Here is a 21,584-nt window from a genome sequence, read left to right as displayed (position 1 = left end):
CTTTTCATGTGACAACACTGAAGAAATTACACTTTGCTACAATGTAAAGTAGTGAGTGTACAGCTTGTATAACAGTTTAAATGTACTGTCCCGTTAAAATAACTCAACACACAGCCATTAATGTCTAAACCACTGACAACAAAAGTGAGCACACCCCTACGTGTCCAAATTGGGCCCAATTAGCCATTTTCCCTCCCCGGTGTCATGTGACTCGTTAGCGTTACAAGGTCTCAGGTGTGAATGGGGAGCAGGTGTGTTAAATTTGGTGTCATCACTCTCACACTCCCTCATACTGGTCACTGGAAGTTCAACATGGCACTGGATCTGAAAAAAGTTGTAGAGTGGAAGAGGAATCCAGTGGCAACCTGTGAAGCTCTGGTGAACTCCATGCCCAAGAGGGTTAAACCAGTGCTGGAAAATAATGGTGGCCACATAAAATATTGACACTTTGGGCCCAATTTGGACATTTTCACTTAGGTGTGTACTCACTTTTGTTGCCAGCGGTTTAGACATTAATGGCTGTGTGTTGAGTTATTTTGAGGGGACAGCACATTTACACTGTACATTGTAGCAAAGTGTCATTTCTTCAGTGTTGTCACAGGAAAAGCTATAATTAAATATTTACAAAAATGTGATGGGGTGTACTCACTTTTGTGAGATACTGTATATATTTAAAGTGAATGCTGACACGGAAGCGGCAGCGGAAGTGGTAGCCCTCATGTAAAGCCCCCCTCGTGTGAAGACCTACATGTGTAAAGACCAGCGAGTCTACCTGTGCGAGTCCACCGAGCAAGGACACTGACAAGGCGCCACTCACCATAACACTTAAGTATCTTTTTATTTTATTTGTTCTCGTAGATTTTCCATCTACGTAAATTCTAATATGTCTACATTAAGCATAACATACGCCCTCAAGCACATCCCTGTTATCTGTTCAGGCAGATTACAGGATATGGACGCAGGACACAGCACAACCCACACAACCTACGGCCACTTTGCATTTCAGTGCCTGCTCCGCTCTCTTTCTCAGTGGGACTCTGGAACTGCCAGTCAGCTGTGAACAAAGCTGACTTCATTCCAGCCTTCACCACACAGTCCAACCTCAGCATCCTTGCACTGACAGAAACATGGATACATCCGGAGGATACAGCAACACCGCTGCTCTCTCCAAAAACTTCTCCTTCTCTCACATACCTCGACACACCGGTAGGGGTGGGAGAACAGGTTTGCTCATTCAAAACAACTGGAAGTTTTCACCACACTCCTCTCTATGTAACAATACCTCTTTTGGATTCCATGCTATTACTACAATGTAACCCACAAAAATCAATGTTGTTGTCATCTATCGCCCTCCAGGTAAGCTGGCAAACTTTCTCCAGGAGTTGGATGCTGTCCTCCTTCCCAGAAGATGGTAGGCCACTTGTGGTTCTTGGAGATTTCAACATACACCAAGACAAGCCCCAGGCCACTGAACGTCATGCTCTTCTGGGCTTGTTTGACTTGGAAAGACTAAGGACTACAGCAACTCACAGATTAGGCAACCAGCTGGACCTCATTTTTACACGTAACTGTACCAATACAAATATTCTTGATAATCCTTTACATGTTTCTAATTACTATTTTGTTCTATTCAACATATGAAAAAAACCTACTCCACCTTTGGTTTCCTTTCACAGTAAAAGACACATCATTGACAGCAGATGTCATCAGCAATACATTCTCAGCACCACACCCCATCAAACACCCACCTCCTGTATGCAGGTCTTCTGTATCTATGTTCTCTCCTCTGACTGACACTGAAGTCTCCAAACTCCTCATCTCCAACCACCCCACCACCTGTTCCCTTGACCCCATTCCTTCTCACCTTATCCAGGCCATATTTCCGTCCATCCTACCTGCACTCACACACATAATTAACACATCTCTACTTACAGGCATTTTCCCCACTACCTTTAAACAGGCTCAAAAAACCCTGCTGCTGAAAAACCCTGCCCTTAACCCCACACAAGTAGAACAATACAGAACAGTCTCTCTCATCCCATTCATGGCAAAAACTATTGAAAGGACAGTTTTCAATCGATCTCGGCCTATCTCTCGACGCTGAGAGGGGCAAAAGCTGGATCCAGATCATCTGTCCTGATTCTACTGGACCTTTCTGGAGTCTTTGATAGTCAACCATCAGATCATACTATCCACCCTCTCTACTTTGGGCATGACAGGAACTGTGCTTGACTGGTTTAATTCCTATCTCTCAGGTAGGTCCTTCAAGGTAGCCTGGAGAGGTGAGGTGTCCATGTCACATCAGCTACTCACTGGGGTACCTCAGGGCTCACTGCTTGGGCCACTTCTCTTCTCTATATACACAACATCACTGGGACCCATCATTCAGGCACATGGTTTTTCTTACCGCTGCTACGCCGATGACACACAGCTCTAATTGTCTTTCCTGCCCAATGACACCAAGGTGACTGTTCTAATCTCTGCCTATTTGGCAGACATCTCGGCCTGGAAGAAGGAACACCACCTGCAACTTAATCCAGACAAGACTGAACTCATTGTCTTTCAGCCAACTCTGCTGTTGAACACAACATCACCGTGCAGCTGGGTTCAACTACAGTAACGCCTTCCATAACGGTTAGAAATCTAGGGGTAACCATTGTTAACCAACTAAATTTCACAGACCACATCTCAAAGATATCACGATCATGTAGATTTACACTCTACAATATCAGGAAGATAATACCCTTCCTCTCTGAACATGCCAAACAACTTGTTCAGTCATTTGTCATAACTATACATAATAATATACATTTTATATTATTTATATGAATATTTTACAAACTTATTATGCATCTGGCACAAAAAAAACACTGAGGAACTAAATTACAGTAATAGCATTAAGGCTTCAAAATTAACTCTAAATATGACTAATCAAACTAGAAAACATAGTATTGAACAACAGCATAAATATTTTGATACAAAAGAGAAGATATAAAATGCTTTCTATTTTTAATTTTCGATCAGATGGTTCTTTGCTTTCAAAGCTGCATGTAGCCAGCAAGTTTAAAACGCTTTTTGATTGACAGGTGGGTAGGTGGACCTTTGCTGCAGTTCGAACACATTTAAATGGATGAGCTTTTACACTACGAGCCCAATATGGTCACATGCGTTTAGCAAACACCAGTGGACCAATCAAAAAATTTTGTGGATCCCGTTTACACCTATATTTAGCATTTCCGTTTCAAACAAATCATCCAAAATGCACCTTAAGACCAGGTGTAAACAGGACTTTTTGTCTTGTCTTACCTGTCCATAGGCGAAGATAGTGGCATTGTATCCTTCAAAGCATCCTTCGATAAGTTTCTCAGTGCAGTCGTTGTAAATTTCGTCCTGCTGCGAGTTCATGTCAAATACATAGTCAAACGTGAAGGCCTTGTCCTTTCCTAGAACCACCTGGGGCTCGCCAGGGGTCACGAATGTGCAGATGTGACATCCTTCAATCTTTTCCTTTGCCAATTGTGGACGAATCCTGAAATGAAAAGAGAGATTTATTAGGAGCCACGAATACGCACCAATTGGATCTGATAGTTCTCGTCTTATCATCATTTTGCCGTTTCTGGCTGGGAGTCTATGGCAGCTCATAGAACCGTATGGTAAAATTTTAAATTTGGAACACTGATAGAAGAACCGAATAACATTCTTGGGGGCAAATTTGGTGTCTCTACCTAAAACCCTCTAGCGCCACCAACAGTTCAAATTTGCACTTTTGCTTTTCACATTTATGCTAAGAACTTCTAAACAGTAAGGCCTAGAAATTAAAACATTTTTTCTGTAATTAACTATTTTTTATTATTTTAATAATTCATAAAACGACAAATGGACACCAAGATTTCAATTTCCACCCAAATAGAGTTCCAACATTTAAATCTTGCAAAAACCCAACTTTTTTTGAACTCCTCCTAGACCAAAAGAACGTAAGAACGCATACTGAGAAACAGCCAGAGACTCTTGGATTTTTTTTTTTCAATTAGGCCAGTAAGAAACCACCCAGACTATCCTAGCAACCTCATAGAAATACCCTAGCAACCACATAGCAATGTACTAAAAACAACCACCAAAAAATGTCCAAGCAGCTTCACAGAACTTGTAGCAACTAAATAGCAATGTGCTAAAATACAGCTCAAAACACATTAGCAACCATTTAGCAGCACCCTAGCAATCACCCAGAACACCCTGACAACTGCACCAACACACAGACAACCACCAAGAACCGCCTGACATCATGGTGGAGTGTTTTGCATGGCCAATCACTCCTTACATTTTCTTCAGATATTGTAAAAATGTAGTTAATCTGATTAAGTGTATTTTATGTTGAGATATGCAGGTGGAAAGTTTTTCATTGTTCTGACAAATCCTCTTTTTTCAAATCCTCTGGCCCAAAGCCTGAAAACTACAGACAATGAAATCATGCCTGAATGCATACTACAGGTAGATGCCATATCCTTTTTCTGGAGAGAACTCTTTCTTTTCTGAATGAAAACTAATACGGAAGTAAACTGAGAAGGGAGACCACACTGTTAAAAATGACAACTAATACATCTAATTACACTAAATGTGTCTCTTTTTGTCTTCAATGGAAAAAGAAAGTCATACAAAATGACAAAATGACAACTTTTTCAATTTTGGGTAAACTATGTATTTTTAGGTTTAATTGCTGCCATAATAAAATCTGGTTGAAGAGGTTAATAAAATAGTTTTTTGTCATAATTAGTTAAATAGATTGAAACAAAGACATTATAACTATTGTATAGATGTTGTTGCATATTTGAATATTGTTGAATGTAACCATGTCATGTAAATTCCACCTTGTGCAGACAGTGACTTCTGCTTGTTTATGGAAATATAATGTGTGCGATTTATGAACACAGACACCCTCTGTTAGAGGTGTGTGTGTGTGTGTGTGTGTGTGTGTGTGTGTGTGTGAGAGAGAGAGAGAGAGAGAGAGAGAGAGAGAGAGAGAGAGGGGGTGGCGCTCTGGCAACACGCTAGGTAAACAGTCACACCCTGAGATTCATTTACTCACGTTTTTGGTGTTCCTACTTCTCTATCTTTAACTTTTTAGCCCTTATGCACACATTTTTTAATATCACTGGAATATCACTTAAAACAGGATTTTTCTTGCTCTTTTGAAATTTAAAAATTACAGTAGCTGAAATGCTGACATATTTCTAGCTAGCTACCTGAACAATAGCACATACATTTAAAGGTAACTCTATCACCCCCTTGAGTACTGAGGTTTGTTTCCACCACAGCAATGCAAGAATGCCAGTATGTACAATGGGACTGTTTGCTTCAATGTGTCGGCCAAGCATTTGCGCATGCCTTTGTATACTAGCATATACCAAAGTCAGGGAAAAGGGCCTCGTACCCCGGTCCTTTGCATCACAAGTGCAACACTCCAGTGCAATTTGATTACGCCTGAAAAAGCTTGCAAATGTAGTTGGATATGAATGGCAAATGTTAAAATATCTTGTGCACTATAGTAAAAGTGTTTAGATGTCATAAGATGAAAAAGGCAAAAGTAAGTATTTATGAACAGATAATCTGCCACTGTACTTGGCAGCAACAAGTCGTTGTTGTTGTAGCGCCTCTAGTGTTAATTTCAACAGGAAACTGCAGCAGTACATACAACGAGGCATGTTAAAATCCTTTAGCCAAAATGTAGGTATAGTAACGTGATTCTAAGGGACCAGGTTATCTTCATTCATTCCAGTGAATAAACTGGAGGCAAATCATAATTAACAGTCCATCAATACAAAACAAACACAATGTTTTGGTTAAATTAGCAGTTGTTTTAGTGATATTCATACTTAAAAATATCTAATCATATCTTGGTTACTGTTGTAACCTCCATTCCCTGATGGAGGGAACAACACATTGTGTCAATGTAGTAACTCTAGGAGTCACTCTTGGGAGCCCCAAAAACCTCTGATCTTTTAGAAAACGCCACTGGGAATTGGCGAGTGGAATTTGCATGCCACTCCCCCAGACATAAGGGTATAAAAGGAGCTGGCTCACAAACACTCATTCAGGTTTTGCGCTGAGGAGCCGAGACAGGGTCCCGGCCATTTCAGCAGGTAGCTCAGCATTGTGGCAAGAGGGACACAATGTCTCGTTCCTTCATCATGTACTGATCCCTACAACAGTAAACAAGATGTTCCCTATCTGTCACTCACTCGACGTTGTGTCGATGTAGTGACACTAGAGGTTCCTATATGAAATGCTACAGCCAGTGGAACTGTGTTACATGGACTGATGTTGCAGATGCAGGCGATGCATCCGGTATGCACGTAGACTCCCCCAACGTTCCAAGAACATCACACACTCCCTAGCACCGGGTGTCATGTCATGTGTATTTACGTCGGGGAAGGTGTACTTTCCCCAATAGGTAAAGACACCGCAGAGACCATATGCTGTTCGAAGGGGAGGTTAACATGTGGCAAATAACTCTACAACTCAGGGAAACCGTACCGTGGAAATACGTCACAAGGGGTTACCACAGGTAACCAGCACATGTGGATCACCCACCCACCCAAGTACAGGGCATACTAGCACACATACTGGGCCTGGCTTAGAATTCCTCCACCGAATTCACCAGACATAGGGCTATGGAGGAAGGACATCAGATAGAGCTGCACAATCAATCGAAAATGAATCGCAATTACGATTACGGCTGTAATCGTGAAAATTGACGATTACAGCGTTCAATTTAAGTCTGCTCTTGTTGCATCAATGGTTTCTATTTACAATGTGTTTTTGCAGCGGTTGAGTATTCTAAACAATCACTAACATGTCCGTTGAGCAATGAAATAGCAATGGCCAATCAGAGCCACTTAGATTAGTCATCCGTCCTATCTGTAATGACAACTGATCCTAATGCGCAAGTTTTAAATCGTCTGAATGCCCAGATGCTTGCTTTATGTTCTAGCTCTGTTCGCGCGGCACACGGAAATTAATACTGAAGAAACATCACCTGACACTTGAAAAGAAGCTGTAGAACAAGAGCGAAAAGCACTTTGTAATTATTTTGGATTCATTGCATATTGCACAGCGCGCTTTGAACATAGATGTTAAATACACTGCAAATGAGCAACACGACAAAACTAAAACTATCCTGTTCCAATCAAGGCACAGATGCTGTGTAAATAATTGATTTATTATGCTGATTAGACAACTTTGTTTTTAATGAGAGCATTCGTGAGAGTGCAGAACATTGTCACTGAGCTTGCATCGAAATGCAGATCTCAAACAGTGTAAACCTGCAGTGAGTGACCGCAGTCATTGTAATGGGACAGTTTGTCACGTTGCTCGATTTCTGTGTACAATTTTTAAAAATGTATTAACAGTTTTGTTTTGTCATGTTAATAAGTAGGCCAATGTGAATTTGATTTGTACAAAATAGCAATAAAGTAATTCAGCTTAACTGTTCTAAGTGTGTTCTGGAGGTGTATCCAACATAAAGATTATGGCATGAATAGCTTATGTCAGGAATTACCATCATTGTTATTACATCTGCCACGCAGCTGGTATTGGTAGATTTAACATTTTCACAAATCGTGCAAACTTCGATCGCAAATGACTTTTTTCCAAATTGCAACCACTGAGGCCAAAAATGATCTAACAATGATCATACGTGAACAAGATCACCATTGAAGATCTAACGGGATGAATGGTCCCCTGTCTAGCCACCTAAGGTCTTACTGAACACAGTAACGGTTGCTTAATTTGTGATTTTTACAGTATTTCTATATATTTTTTCCCCCCATGTTTTTTTAAAAATGTTTATTATTATTATTATTATTGTTATATGAAGTCAGGACAATAGTTTCAAACATTGTACAATAGTAATACAACATAAATGAGGATAAAATAGAGCTTTCCTTTTCCCGAGCCCATACCATCCCCAATCCCATATCACCCACCCCCCCAGGATAGATGTCGCACACACATAAACGCACAAACAAACATTTTATGGGAAACCACATTAAGTGAGCGTTTAAAATAAAAAAGAAAAGAAAAAGGAAAAAAAAAAATAATAATAATAAATAAATAAAATAAAAACAATGGAGTGAAAAGTGGTTGTGGGTGAATGCACACCCTAATCAAGGAAGTGTTTGTAACTCATTGAAATAAGTAATAAAAGAATTCCAGCATTTGGAAAAGTTATCAGTATTCAGTGAATTTCACCATCTCTAATTTTAGAAAGCAAATAAGGTCCTTCAGCCACAGGGACACAGAAGGTGACTGTGAGGATTTCCAGGAGAATAGGATCCTACGCCTTGCCAGCAGAGTAGCAAAGGCAACAACATATGCCTGTCCTCCATTAAGGAGCTGTGGGACTGATGTAACACCAAAAATAGCTAGTAGGGGGCTTGGTTCTAAGTGGACTCAAAAGAATGTCTGAAAGGATATTGAAGATAGAATTCCAAACATTTTCAAGTTTGGGACAAAGGGCAAACATATGGCTAAGATGACAGGGAGTTGTTCCACACTTGACACAGGTGTCATCAACCTCTGGGTACATTTCTGATAATCTTGATTGTGAGATAAGAAAACTGGATAAGACCTAGGCGAGCACATGACGAAGAGGTACGTATTCTCTTGAAGGCTCTTTCCCAAAGATCCTCACCAAAATCTACTCCCAGTTCAGTCTCCCATGCAGCAGAGGCTTTAGAGCTATTCTGCTTGTCAAAAGACAAAATACTTTGATATATTTTTGAAATGAGAGATTTTTGATGAGGTTTATGTCGAAATAACTCTTCCCATGGTTATCTTGGGGGTGAGGAGGGAAAGTCGGGAAAGGTGTTGGAGACACAGTGCCTAGCCTGGAAATACCTGAATAAGTGAGTGGGGGGTGAGTTGTGAGAGGTGGATAAGTCTGAAAAGTTGGCAAAAATATTGCCTATGAATAGGTCACTGAAGCTCACTATGCCATTTCTCTCCCAGAGACGAATGCAATGATTGCTGCAGATGGGCATTAGAGTAGAGGCAGAACATGACTGAAAGTGACGCCTGAATCAATTCCATATTTTAAGAGAGGTACAGACAACTGGGTTGTCTGTGTAGCGAGAAGGAGATAAGGGAATGGAAGAAAACAAGAGAGTAGGGAGGGAAGACGGCACACATGACCCAGTAATAATACATAAAATTAGGCAGAGATAGCCCTCCGCTTAGCGTGCATTGCTACAGCAGGGATTTCCTAATTCTGGGAGTCTTCTCTCCCCATATAAAAGAGATGAGAGCCTGATCAATAAATGTAAAATACGATTTGGGTAAAAATAGGGGAATGGATTGAAATAGGTACAGCATTATGTAACAGCATTAAATCTACCACGCATAGACCTGGGAATGTTACGCCATTACTGAAAAGTAGTCTTCATATGGGAAAGGAGAGGAGTGAAGTTAGCATCTAATAGGGAAGTAATAGCGAGTAACATTAAATCCTAAATATTTGAAACCAAGATGATTCAATTGGAATGGCAAATCAGACTGTTGAAGTGGAAGCCCTTTTGCATTTAAAGGCATACATAAACTTTTTTGCAGGTTGAGCTTGTAACCAGAAAAAGAGCCAAAAGTTTCCAATAGAGATAAACTCTATTGTGGGAGACAGGGTCAGTTACATACAAAAGCAAATCATCTGCATACAAGGCAAGTCTGTGTTCTGACCCCCTGCGGGTTACCCCTACAAATGAGGGCGAGGTTCTGAGTGCAATTGAGAGAGGCTCAATAGCTATAGCAAAAAGCAAAGGGGAAAGTGGACAACCCTGGCGAGTTCCATGGGACAGGATAATATAGTCAGATTTGAAATGATTAGTGATGATAGAGGTTAGAGGCAATGTATACAAGAGGTGTATCCAAGATATGAATGCATCTCCAAAGGCAAACTTACTCAATGTGGCAAAAATATACTCCCATTCAACTCTATCAAAAGCCTTCTCGGCATCCAATGAAATTACTAATTCAGGGCGGTTATTTATATCTTCGGAATAAATTATATTAAACAGGGTTCGAATGTTGAAAAATGAATGATGACCTTTAATGAAGCCAGTCTGCTCCTCCGATATTATGCTGGGCAGAACACCCTCTATGCGAAATGACAGTAACTTTGCCAAAACCTTAACATCAGCATTGAGAAGGCTAAGGGGCCTGTATGATCCACATGTAGTGGGGTCCTTCCCCTCTTTTAGGAGAAGGAATATTGAGGTTTGTCTCATTGTGAGGGGAAGAGAGCCCAGCTTCATTGACTCCTCAAACACAGACAATAGCAGTGGGTCCAGTTTGTCATGAAATTTTTTGTAAAATTCAGGGGGAAAGCCATCTGGGCCAGGGGCTTTCCCTGACTGTAAAGACTTGATAGAGCATATAATCTCATCTAATGTTACCGGTGCATCAATTTGCTCAGCCAGTGTGGTTTCAATTGTGGGTATCTCCAAGTTATCCAGAAATTCTACCATCACATCAGAATTATCTGGGGACTCTGATGTGTAAAGTGAGGAGTAAAAAGTTTTAAAAACAGAGTTGACCTCCATAGGGTCAATTGTAAGAGTTCCAGAAGGGCATTCAATTTGAGATCTAGATCGCCCAGGTGCATGATGTTTAAGCTGATGGGCCAAAAGGCGACTGGCTTTGTCATCATACTCATAATACGTGCCACGAGAACGTAGTAACAGCCACTCCGCTGTGCCTGTGGATAGAAGATCAAACTCTGCTTGAAGGTCGAGGTGTTTTTTTATAGAATTCAGGAGAAATAGTCATAGCATATTGGCGGTCAAGGCTGAGAATAGCATTGGAGAGTTCCTCCTGTCTAGCTTTCCTAATTTTAGTTTGATGAGTGAGAAATAATCTGCCCTCTGAGATAAGCTTTGAGTGTCTCCCATAATAAAGAGTAAGATATACCATCTGTTTTGTTTATAATAAGGAAATCTTCAATAGATGTAGAGATGAAGTTACAAAAGGCTGGGTCAGAAAGAAGTAGAGAATTGAGTCTCCAAGGGGGGGCAGCTCTTACAATTGGAGGAAATGATTATGTCAAGGGCCAAGGGAGCATGAACAGAAATGACAATGGGTAGATATTCAGAGTTTGTTACCCTTGGGAGTAGAGAGCCATCTACAAAAAAATAATCTATGGAGGAATATGTATGATGGACATGGGAAAAAAATGAATATTCTCTGGATTGAGGGTTATGAAATCTCCAGGGATCAACACATCCATGTTGGGCCATAAAATCAGATAAAATATTTTGACATGGCAGAGGGAACACGTGACCTGGACCCGTGACCCGGATCGGTCCATGACACAATTTAAATCACCGCCAAATAACAAAAAATGTGTATTTAAGGCTGGGATCTGCATCAATGGATTATTCTCAAATTCTACATTATCAAAATTAGGGGCATAGACATTTACCAAAATAAGGCATGTAGTCAAGCAAGCCCACAATAATCAGATATCTTCCAGCCCTATCAGAAAGAACCTTATCCAAGGAAAAGTGTATGTTTTTATGTATTAAGATAGCTACACCTCTAGGTCTGGAATCTAAATTAGAATGGAAATACTGACCAGCCCATGACCAGTGCGGAGATTTTCCAGGTCAACAGGCAGCTTGTGAGACCCTGCCGTGGAGCCATTACCATCCGAGGCGGCAGGACAGACCGAAGGTGAAGCAGAAGTAGCTTTAGAATCGTTCCGTCGACTTTTGGACATCGATGATTAATAACGTAAAAAAAAGTCTTACAAATTGAAACTAGTGCGTTTAGAGTGGGAAAATATAGGTTTTGTAGGAAATGTAGTTGATAGTGTCGGGAGCCTACTCCACTGCGTGCCTCTCGCTTACATGTTCAACTGGAAGTCGTCAGTATTTTTATATTTTAATCGGAATTAATAATCGCAATTACAATATCAAGTGCAATAATCGACAATTATGATTTATTTCTATAATCGTGCAGCCCTAACATCAGACGATCACACAGACTTGCACCGCGCATCGTAGTCATGCTGCTGCAATCATGTTATGAAGTTCAGCGCTCTATCTGTGATTTGCGGGCATGTTCATTCTACCTCTGTGCTACATTGATCAAATGCTTAGCGTAGGTATCAGCATTAGCTATCCGCTTAGATTTTTGCCAATAACCGATGGTTCCAAAAAACAAATATCAGCACAGATTAATCAGTAAAACCAATAAAACGGTATACCTCTAGTGATAATAGACTATAAAGATTGTTTTTTTTTCTTTTGTAAAGTAATGCTCTTCATTCAGTCCAGGTTTTTCAAATAAAGTTCTGTAGTGAATCTCTTTATTTATAATACAAACTGAAAGAGCTCATTCTGTGTAATGCCACAGCTATGTTGTATTATTTTATGGTGGTTCTAATCATTGTGCTGATGGATGTCAGTTAGTATGCCTGCTCAAACACAGATGGAGAAATAGAGAGAAAAGTTTAAGTTTCAGAATTTCCTTTATAAATAATTGTGGGGAAAAAGCAAACAAAGTAGTGTGAACGCTTTTTCACTGTTGATTTCATGTTTTTAAATGAGTCAGCTGCACGTGTATGAGTGCCTGTGAGAAGTGTTCCTGTACAGTAAAGCCGAGAAAGTTCAGTGCTGTTATTCACGTTGCTCAGTGGCTCTTTGTTCAGGTTATGAACAAGTCCTGTTAATCCAGAACGCCTGACGCTTAAAACACTGGTGATCCTTTATATGAACCCTTACAAACCAAACTAAACAATCTTTAAGTAAATGCCCATGCTTGCCTTAGTAAGCATCAGTAATCCGTTTATGATAAAAAATGGGAGACAAAATCATATTAAAGGAATAGTTCACCTAAAAAAGTTAATTATATTATAATTTACCCAATGAAATCCATTTTATTCATTTTATGTTTTTTTCAAATTCAATTTTTTCCATTTCATTTTCTCTGAATTCTGGGTTTTAAAGAGGCGCTATTATGCTTTTTGGGATTTTACCTTTACTTCAGAGTGTAATATAGCCAAAGGGATTTACTCTCCCATAGAAAACACTGCTCCTGAACTGCCTGAAATGCCTGGTTTGCAGTCCAGCCATTACTTCCGTGACATAGCTATGTCATTATGTAACACATTTGCATAATGCCTGCCTTAGGAATGCGCTGCTCAGGAAGCCTTGGGAGCTGAAACTCGGTTATGGTAAAGGGCGTCATATTTCCAACACACACTCCAAGCGGTTGACCAATCACAACAGACTAGGCCTCATTAATATTGATGAAATAAGAGTTGAAGATTTCTGCACGAGTGTCTAAGTTAGAAGTCTGACAAGAAGTCTGAGTGTCATTCCATTGCATTTTCTCCAGTTGAAAGGTGGAAATTCCAACTCTCCAAGTTGAATGTAATGCTTCGTGAATCATCGCAGCAACAACAATACGGAGCATTGCGGCTTTCCCCACAAGAGCGAAAACTTGTGGCAGTGAACTCAACGTGCTGAAGCAATACATACACAGCAGACGAGTGTTTTGACAGATCGCAGCTAAATGGAACAGAATGCAGTGCCGCCAACCACGATTTGAAAATAGTCGGTTCAGACAGTAAATAAAAAAACTGGTGCGCTTACTAAGATTATTATGGTAACCTGAAGGAAGAACAGATGTGCGTTCTGCAGCGAATCTTCACATAATGATGTATTATAGATGCATTATATTTTGAATATGCAATCTTTTGTACATTTTGTAAACAGATTATTTTAGAACAGCCTATAATAATGAATAGATGATACACTGGAACAACAAGTCACAATGCAGCAGCCAAAGACGTTTGTCAGACATGTTATTATATATACACTTAAGTACGTCATTGTACCTAGAGTAATTAGTCAGAGTACTCGAGTAGACAAAATGACCAAAATGCAAATCCATAATTTTCATCAAGCAAAAAAAGTAGTTATGTGTTATCTATGTCATTGTAAAGAAGTGTTATTCGCAGTCAGCCATGAAACCCTGAAATTGATTTGACAAGTGAAAGTTTCTAATTACAGTGGATTATTGAAATAGAGTAATATTCTCAACATTGCATCACTCATAAATGTGTGTAAACCAATTCCAATAAAAAATAGCAATTAAACAGGTTTGTCTCTAAGACTGAGATGACTCTTAACGACCAAAAACGACCAAAAATCTGCTTATTTAAAAAAATCTGATAGGTCGGAATGAACCACGGTGAAGGTGTTTACATGCACCGTGAAATAGGGGTAATGGGCGAAATCTTTGCTGATTGGTTTATGGTTAAACCGTTTATGATCTGACCCCATAAAGGAAACCGTTTGAGACATTTACATGACCTTACATGCTATAGTTAGCATAATCGTGTAAGATTGCAGATTTTCTCAGTTATTGTTTGGTTCAAATGAAGGTTCCTCTGACTGAAAGAAAAAATATAATAATTAAGCCATTTCAGAGAAAATACACAAACATTGAGATATAGAATGAATATTGCATAAAGGGTGGAAAATATCAATATATAATTGTTTTGAAATATAAAGAAGCTATATCTATTATAAGACTTGACAGATAAAGTTTGTGCAGACAATTATTTATGTTGGTGTGACAAGGCCTTTACTAAAAGTTTCCACTTTAAAAAATGATGCTTGAAGGTTACAGATTGACAGATCTATAAATAGGCCTGATCCGTTTGTACATTCAGTCAATGTTAGTCTATGGGATTTGTTTGATCACCTGCTGTGTAAAAACCGTAATTCTGATCAGTTGTAAAAGTCATAGCAACCCGATTCAGAATAGCCTGAAGGTCTGTGCCAAGTTTGGTGAATGTAGCTTGAAAGTTCTAGGATGAGTTACAGTCAGAAATTGTGGTTTTGTTTTTGGGATTTTGAAAAAACCTAAACAATGTCTATAGAAATGGCTTTGTCAAGGGTTAAGTTTGTCCTCTTTGTTTTCAGAGATGCTCATGCGGTGCATTCTATGCATTTTAAACTGAATAAATGTATTCATAACTCAAAAATAATCTGTATTACAATGGCAACCTCTGTGCATCATAAATCTTTAGTCTTGAACACATTAAAATGGTCTTGTAAAATCAAATGCACTCCAAGCAGCCCCAAACCACAGTTGATGTCATCAAAGAGAGACCATACTAAGACTGCATCTGTAATTACACACTGTAAAAGATATTGTGAGACATTTATGAGTGAAATTCACTTCCAATTTCCAGAGCTTTCACGAAACACTCAAGCAGAGGGTGTTGTCTAACCGGTTGGAGAATTAGGTTTGAATGTGAACACCCAGTATTTATTTGAAACCGGGTTGTTTATGGATTTTATTTGGAATTTAAACATAAGCCAGATAACCCTCACGATGTGCATGACTATGAGTTCTGCACGGACAGGCACCGCTCACATTTTCTTCAGTAAATAAATCAATCTAGTATATAATCGCTGTTCTTCTGGAATTGAGTTATGACTGTCTGTGATAATGAGGATATACAGAGATATCATGTCCTGTGTTTGCGTCTTTGAAACAAGCAATAATCAGCTGTTAATAGGCAAATAGCATTTACATGTAATGACACATTATCAGGGACATGTTTTTCTGGGCAGGATACATTGTGTCATCAGAACCTGTTCCGTTGCCCCATCTGCTATACTGGAATTGCAATTTACTTTCTATTTTGTGTTGTAGTGTCACCAGTTCTGCTTAATTCACCCAGAGTCAGTGCTTGTTCACCATACAATAAACCTATGATGTCTCCTTTGTTTATCTCAGGAGGTTTTGTGTCAAATGATCGCTAGCCGAAAAAACGTGTTTGTTTACATCTGGTAGATGTATTTTTTACGTTGTTTGCTCATCTGCAATATGTCTATAAGACGTTTTCTCTCAGATGTCAACAAGACATTCAGCAGAAGTCTTTGAGATGTTTATAATTTAGAATGTTTGTAAATCTGATCTTTTTAAGATGTTTAGCTGATGTTAATTAGATTGCGATGCTAATTAATGATCTAAATAGTTATATTTTTATTATTACAGTATATATTACATTTTACTATACAGTGGTAAACAAGCATTTCTGTTGTGATTTCTTACATTTTCTAATAGAACTTCTATTTTGATGCAAAGTCATTTCAGTTTTTGACGGTATTTGCACACAGCTGGAAAAGCAGTTGGTTAACCTCTTAAACTCAGAGTGACCCGGTATCGGGACCTCTAGGGGGCGCTGATCCCGGAAAAAAAAAATATTATGGTATTGCTCAACAAGCACTTGCTTAATCTGCACAAATGTGTCGTTTTGAAGTTTAGAATCTAATATAGCTGATCTGACCAATTCTTAAATACTGCTTTTAAATTTGATGATAAATTAGAACTGTTCCATTTTTTTTTTTAAATCGCAAATTTGCAATCAAAACAATCATATAAAAGAAAACTGTAAAAAAGATCCAAAAGATCTCACAGCCATGTTTTGTATATCTTTGGAAAGGTCTTGATTATTAGAATATAAAGAGCAAATTTGTTTCATTCTGAGACCAAACTACAGTGAGTATTAATGTGTGAAATCCACATTCATTTATCAAAAAAATTATAAGCTGCCTTTCCGTCACATTTTGGTTTGTTACTTCATGAAAATTCACATCATAAAGAAAATGAGATATCACAACTTACAGCTGGCGATCCTGAATCAAACAAGCCCTCACTCGACATCATACGATATGTAAATCCAGATCTATAACTCAAAGAGTGTCCTGAGAGCTACCCTGGTTAGTGTTGATGGAGATCACTATAACAACGGTGTTCTCTGGGAGCGTCTTACTGAAATCATAGATGTGTCAGATCATTCTCACTGGATCTCAAGAGAGTGTCACATTTCATATTTGGGTAATCCGTGTGTCAGGTGTTCAGTGTGGGGGTCAATAATAGATCCGGAGCTCACATGCACAGACAAGAGCGATCATTTTGGACTAGTTTGAGTTTTTTTTTTTGCATTAATAGTTTTCAGTTATTCTGTTTTAATTTTCAATAAAACACATTTTTGGACACTTTGTTAATAAACAAGTCCACCTTGAGAAGCATGTTTCCATATGCTATTACTTTGGATTGCTTTGTCCTATCAAAGTTGTTTTTGTTTTTTTCTGGTATAGTTGACATGTGGGAGAACAACCCCAAAGTAAATTTTATTTAAATATTCCTGTCTAAAATGTGCCAAAAAGTAAATTTTTTAGCACTCATATTTTGTGTGTTTTGTCAGCAGTGTTGTAGCATAATTGTCCCTGAGCAGGATCCAAATAGAGTTTCTAAAAATGTATACCACGCAATTTACACCTGTGAGGATGCCAGTGTGTGCACAGGAGAAGAAAGAAGCCGGCTCCCCGAGGAGAGGCGGCTCTACGTTCTTATGGCAGCGGTGATAAGACTCTATTAACATCAGGTGCACCTCTTCATCTGTTGTTCAAACGAGGCTTATTAAATTGCACCTCTCTCCTGCCCAGTCCCGTTGTGAGCCTGGCTGAAGGATGGCCCGCAGAGGCTCAGTGATGATGATGATGAGAGGGACGTATAATGTTTACGTCTTGTGGCAATACTTTTGTTTGTAGTTAATACTTGAATTTAATCCGGATCATTTATTTAAGCATAAACCTCACTAAATTTTGTTCGATTTTTCAAGGGATACTTCACCCAAACATGTTTCAAGGAGATGTTGGCAAAAGTTAGCCCCATTCACCATTCACTTTCTTTGAAACTTTTCCCATACAATGAAAGTAAATGGTGACTAAACTAGGTAAACTTTCTGCTAGTGTTGTCACGGTACCAAAATTTCAGTATTTGGTACCGATACCAGTGAAATTTCACAGTTCTCCATACCAATTGCGATACCACAGAAAACGTGTATATGATAATGAGCTATTGAACACACTCCTTTAGCCTGAAGTAAAATTTCAATGCAAATAAAACATTAAAAGATATGCATGTTTCCTTCGATTGTAGCTAACCGGGCCCTACTGAAATCGGTTTTATTTTTTTCCTTTGTTTTTTAATAATTTTTCCAGAATTTTTTCCATGTTTGTTTTTATTATTATTTAATCACTATCGGCCATTATCAAAATGGTGTCTAATAAAAAAAAAAAAAAATCCTTTAACTTTTACAAACTTAAGTAAAAATAGAACAATTTTTAACAATTCAAACAAAAGTGCAAATGCTGTGATTGAATTATATAAATTATATACAAATAATGCTTCAGAGTGGGTTAGTGCTCTACTGTCATCTCTCATACAATGTGAATGATTCTCATAGTTTGTGGAGTCAGTGTATCTGCTCACACATTAATTTCAAGCTCATGCAGCTCATACAGACTTGCAGCATTTCGTGGTTTAATAATCACACTAGGACATATCACGATTTTAATTTGATTAGTTGTGCATTTCATTGTAAAAGGAGTAACAGAGCACAAGCTCAAATAAGTGTGTGAGCATTTGAAAGCAGTCGTGTGTCAGTAAGACAGTGTGTGGGGGTGCTGTATTAAGTCGGTGCTCGGTTCTGGTAAAAGTATTGCCACAAGTTGTATCCACTGGTATAGTTACATCGTTTTTATTTTAGTACTGACTTGGTACCAAAGTACCGGTATTTTTAACAACACTACTGTCTGCCTAACATCTTCTTTTGTGTTACACAGAATAAATCAAATCATTTATATTGTTTTTATAATGTTTCGATATTCTAGTTGGAATAAAGGACACAAATAATGATAAGGAAAACAGTATTTTGCAATGTAATGGCCAGATAACAGTTTGACCTGTATATCATGGTCAAATCCAGATCAGCTTCAGAGCTTTTCTCTGGGAAAGACGAGTCGTGGACATTTCTGTCACTGTAATCGCAGTAATGAGGCCTGTGAACAGAGGTCACATGATCACAGCCTGTAAGCTGAGCTGCATTGAATGTCGTTTGAACAATGTGCAGCCCACCTATTCTTTACATCAGAATATAAACCTCTATCACAGCTCTCCGAAAAAATCATACCTGACACCGCACACATTAACTCACCAGGATGTTCACTCAATGTATAAGACCAGTGGTTCTCAAGCAGGGGGTCGGGACCCACTAGGGGGCCTCAGCACACTTCCAGGGGTCCTCTTGATCTCTTAAAATGATCTAAAATATGATAGATTATTATTATTTTATATAATAATTATAATTCAAATTACTGAAAATCAAAAAGGTTGAGAACCACTGTATTAGACCATTAAAATAGATGCAAATATTACAAATATTCCTAAATCCTTGTAGAGTCAAGGAAAATAGGCATCTGAGAGAACGAAATTAGAAGTGCATGACATATCGGCGGGTGATATATTATTCACGATAACTGGGAAAATCAAATCTTATTATTGCGCCAATAGCAGAATTACTATCCGCCACATAACTTTGTTTTTGTGCTCATTTTAATCAGGGGTCATATGCTTTAAGTAAAATATCTGTCATTTAATATGTATTTATCTATGTTTCATTTAGTAATAAGCAAAAATGCAACAAACATAGTAATGCATTTAACTTAGGGGCAATTTTTGTTTTTGCATTTTTGCTTTAAAACTTTGGCTTTTTAAGATCCCTAACCCTAAATATGAGCTGTATGAGTATAATCATGTAGTATTCACAATAACACAGTTATTATTTTTTCATTATTCCAATTAAACAACTAAGTAAATAACTAATAACTAATTAAATTATTATACATTTTAGCTAATTATTTAAATGCAAATTCACAAACAGACTGTGCCATTTCAAATAGTATTAGCATACACTGAGCTGAAACATGTAATCTGCACCACTAGCGTCACCAAACGGAACTGCAAAAATATTGATTGTTTTAAAACAGGTTTCCTGAACACACCCCTCAACTGTCATTGATTTATTAAAACAGCTCCAAACTTACACCCTTGGTTGAGCCAATGTTGCTATAACTACGTTTCCATCCAAGGGTTGTTTTGCGACTAAAAGTGTAGCGCATTAAAACGTTTACCGATATAGCTGATGGAAACGCAAACTATCGCTAAAATTTCACAAGTGTCAAAATAATATTTTTCCATTTAATTCTAACGCATAAACTCGATACTTCAAAAGTCACGAAAAACTTGTTTGGAAACACTTTTTGACGAGAAAATAGGCATTAACGCAAAACATTTCGCGTCACATGACAGAATTTACCCCAATCGTTAGCCTGTGTTAATCATGACGACAAGGTATAATTCTTTGAAAGTCAATTTATTGTACATGAAGCATTACTCGCACTGTTATGGATTGGTCTTAACAGCATGCCTGTACAGATCTGATGCTGCAAACACATCTGTGTCATGATACTTCTAGGAGTGCCAACACAGATATCTCGTATCATGCACCTGTTATCGACAAGTGCAAGGAGAACAAATGAATGGCCACTATTGCGATTAATATTATCATGGTAGCCATCCGTTTATTTATTAAAGTTGCTTTTCCACACCATTCAAAATAATAGACGGCAGTCATGGAATTAGCCCACTATACAAAAAAACATATAACTTTGTGCACAAAGAGAATATATAGTATATATATATATATAATATTAGAAAATTGTTTTTTTTTTAGAACTATTTGTCCAATGCTGAGTTCAATTTCAGAAATCAAGCTTTTGAACATTTTAAATCTTTTAAATATTTTAAATCTAACCCTTTGTACCTCGGATCGCATTTACTGAGCTTCTTCAGAAAATGTAAATTGCATTATGAATCCAAAACTAGTTTTAGATGATAATCAAGTTCAGTTGGTCAAGAAAAGTTGCAGGACAAATATGCGGGACATAATGCTTTAGATTATATGATTGTTCAGAATAGCCAATTGAATATCAGGAATGTATCATATATGTAAACCCTGATATTACACCGCATCAATGTTTCTTTAATAGCTGTGCACACAGCATAAACACATCGATTGATGGTCTTTATACTAAGAATGAAAGTTTCCCCCACTACTTGGTGCAGGTTGCCAGCTTGAACAGGGCTATGACGATTCGGGTCAGAACCGGTGACCCAGAAGGTGCAACATCAGGACCAATATTACAGTCCAATCAGAAGGGCAACTGCTCCACTTTGATGGCAATTCCTCCTCTTTTGATTGCTTTTATTTGTGAAATTAAAATGACAGTAACCTGTCTAATTTCAATAAATTGTCTGTTTGGGATTAGGGACATCTGAGAAACGAAAGGTGCACAATTAGCAGTATACACACATTTCTGTATAGAAACGGCTTAAGGGCAGATTTCTACTGCGATACACCAAAACTTGTGTGACAGTTTTTTTTAAAGAATGACATCATCAGCACACCATTTTTATCGATAAAAGGCTATTTGAATGAAAACAGGCAGAAGACGGCAAATTTCACAAACATTTTTTTTTCACATTTTCACTTTGTCGTTAACAAAACAAATTAGGTTGGATGGGAATTAGGTTTATGTTGGACTGGTAGAGATGTTCAAACAAATAACTTTTTGAAAGTGCAACAGAACAACAGTGTTCACACTATC

General features: G+C 38.3%; 1 protein-coding gene across 6 annotated transcripts in view; it reads right to left on the bottom strand.

The window, feature by feature from the left end:
* LOC127638669 (kinesin-like protein KIF21A) overlaps positions 1 to 21,584 on the bottom strand; it is a 90,958-nt gene that overhangs the window by 48,790 nt on the left and 20,584 nt on the right. For all 6 annotated transcript variants that reach the window (XM_052120284.1, XM_052120287.1, XM_052120286.1 and 3 more), the window contains exon 2: positions 3,307 to 3,529. In XM_052120284.1, the coding sequence (XP_051976244.1) occupies positions 3,307 to 3,529 (223 nt within the window). The remainder of the gene's footprint in view (positions 1 to 3,306; positions 3,530 to 21,584) is intronic.

The sequence above is a fragment of the Xyrauchen texanus genome, chromosome 47 (assembly GCF_025860055.1).
Source record: "Xyrauchen texanus isolate HMW12.3.18 chromosome 47, RBS_HiC_50CHRs, whole genome shotgun sequence".
Taxonomy (NCBI): Eukaryota; Metazoa; Chordata; class Actinopteri; order Cypriniformes; family Catostomidae; genus Xyrauchen; species Xyrauchen texanus.
The sequence above is the reverse complement of the archived record's forward strand: the minus strand, read 5'-3'. Positions and strand labels throughout refer to the sequence as shown.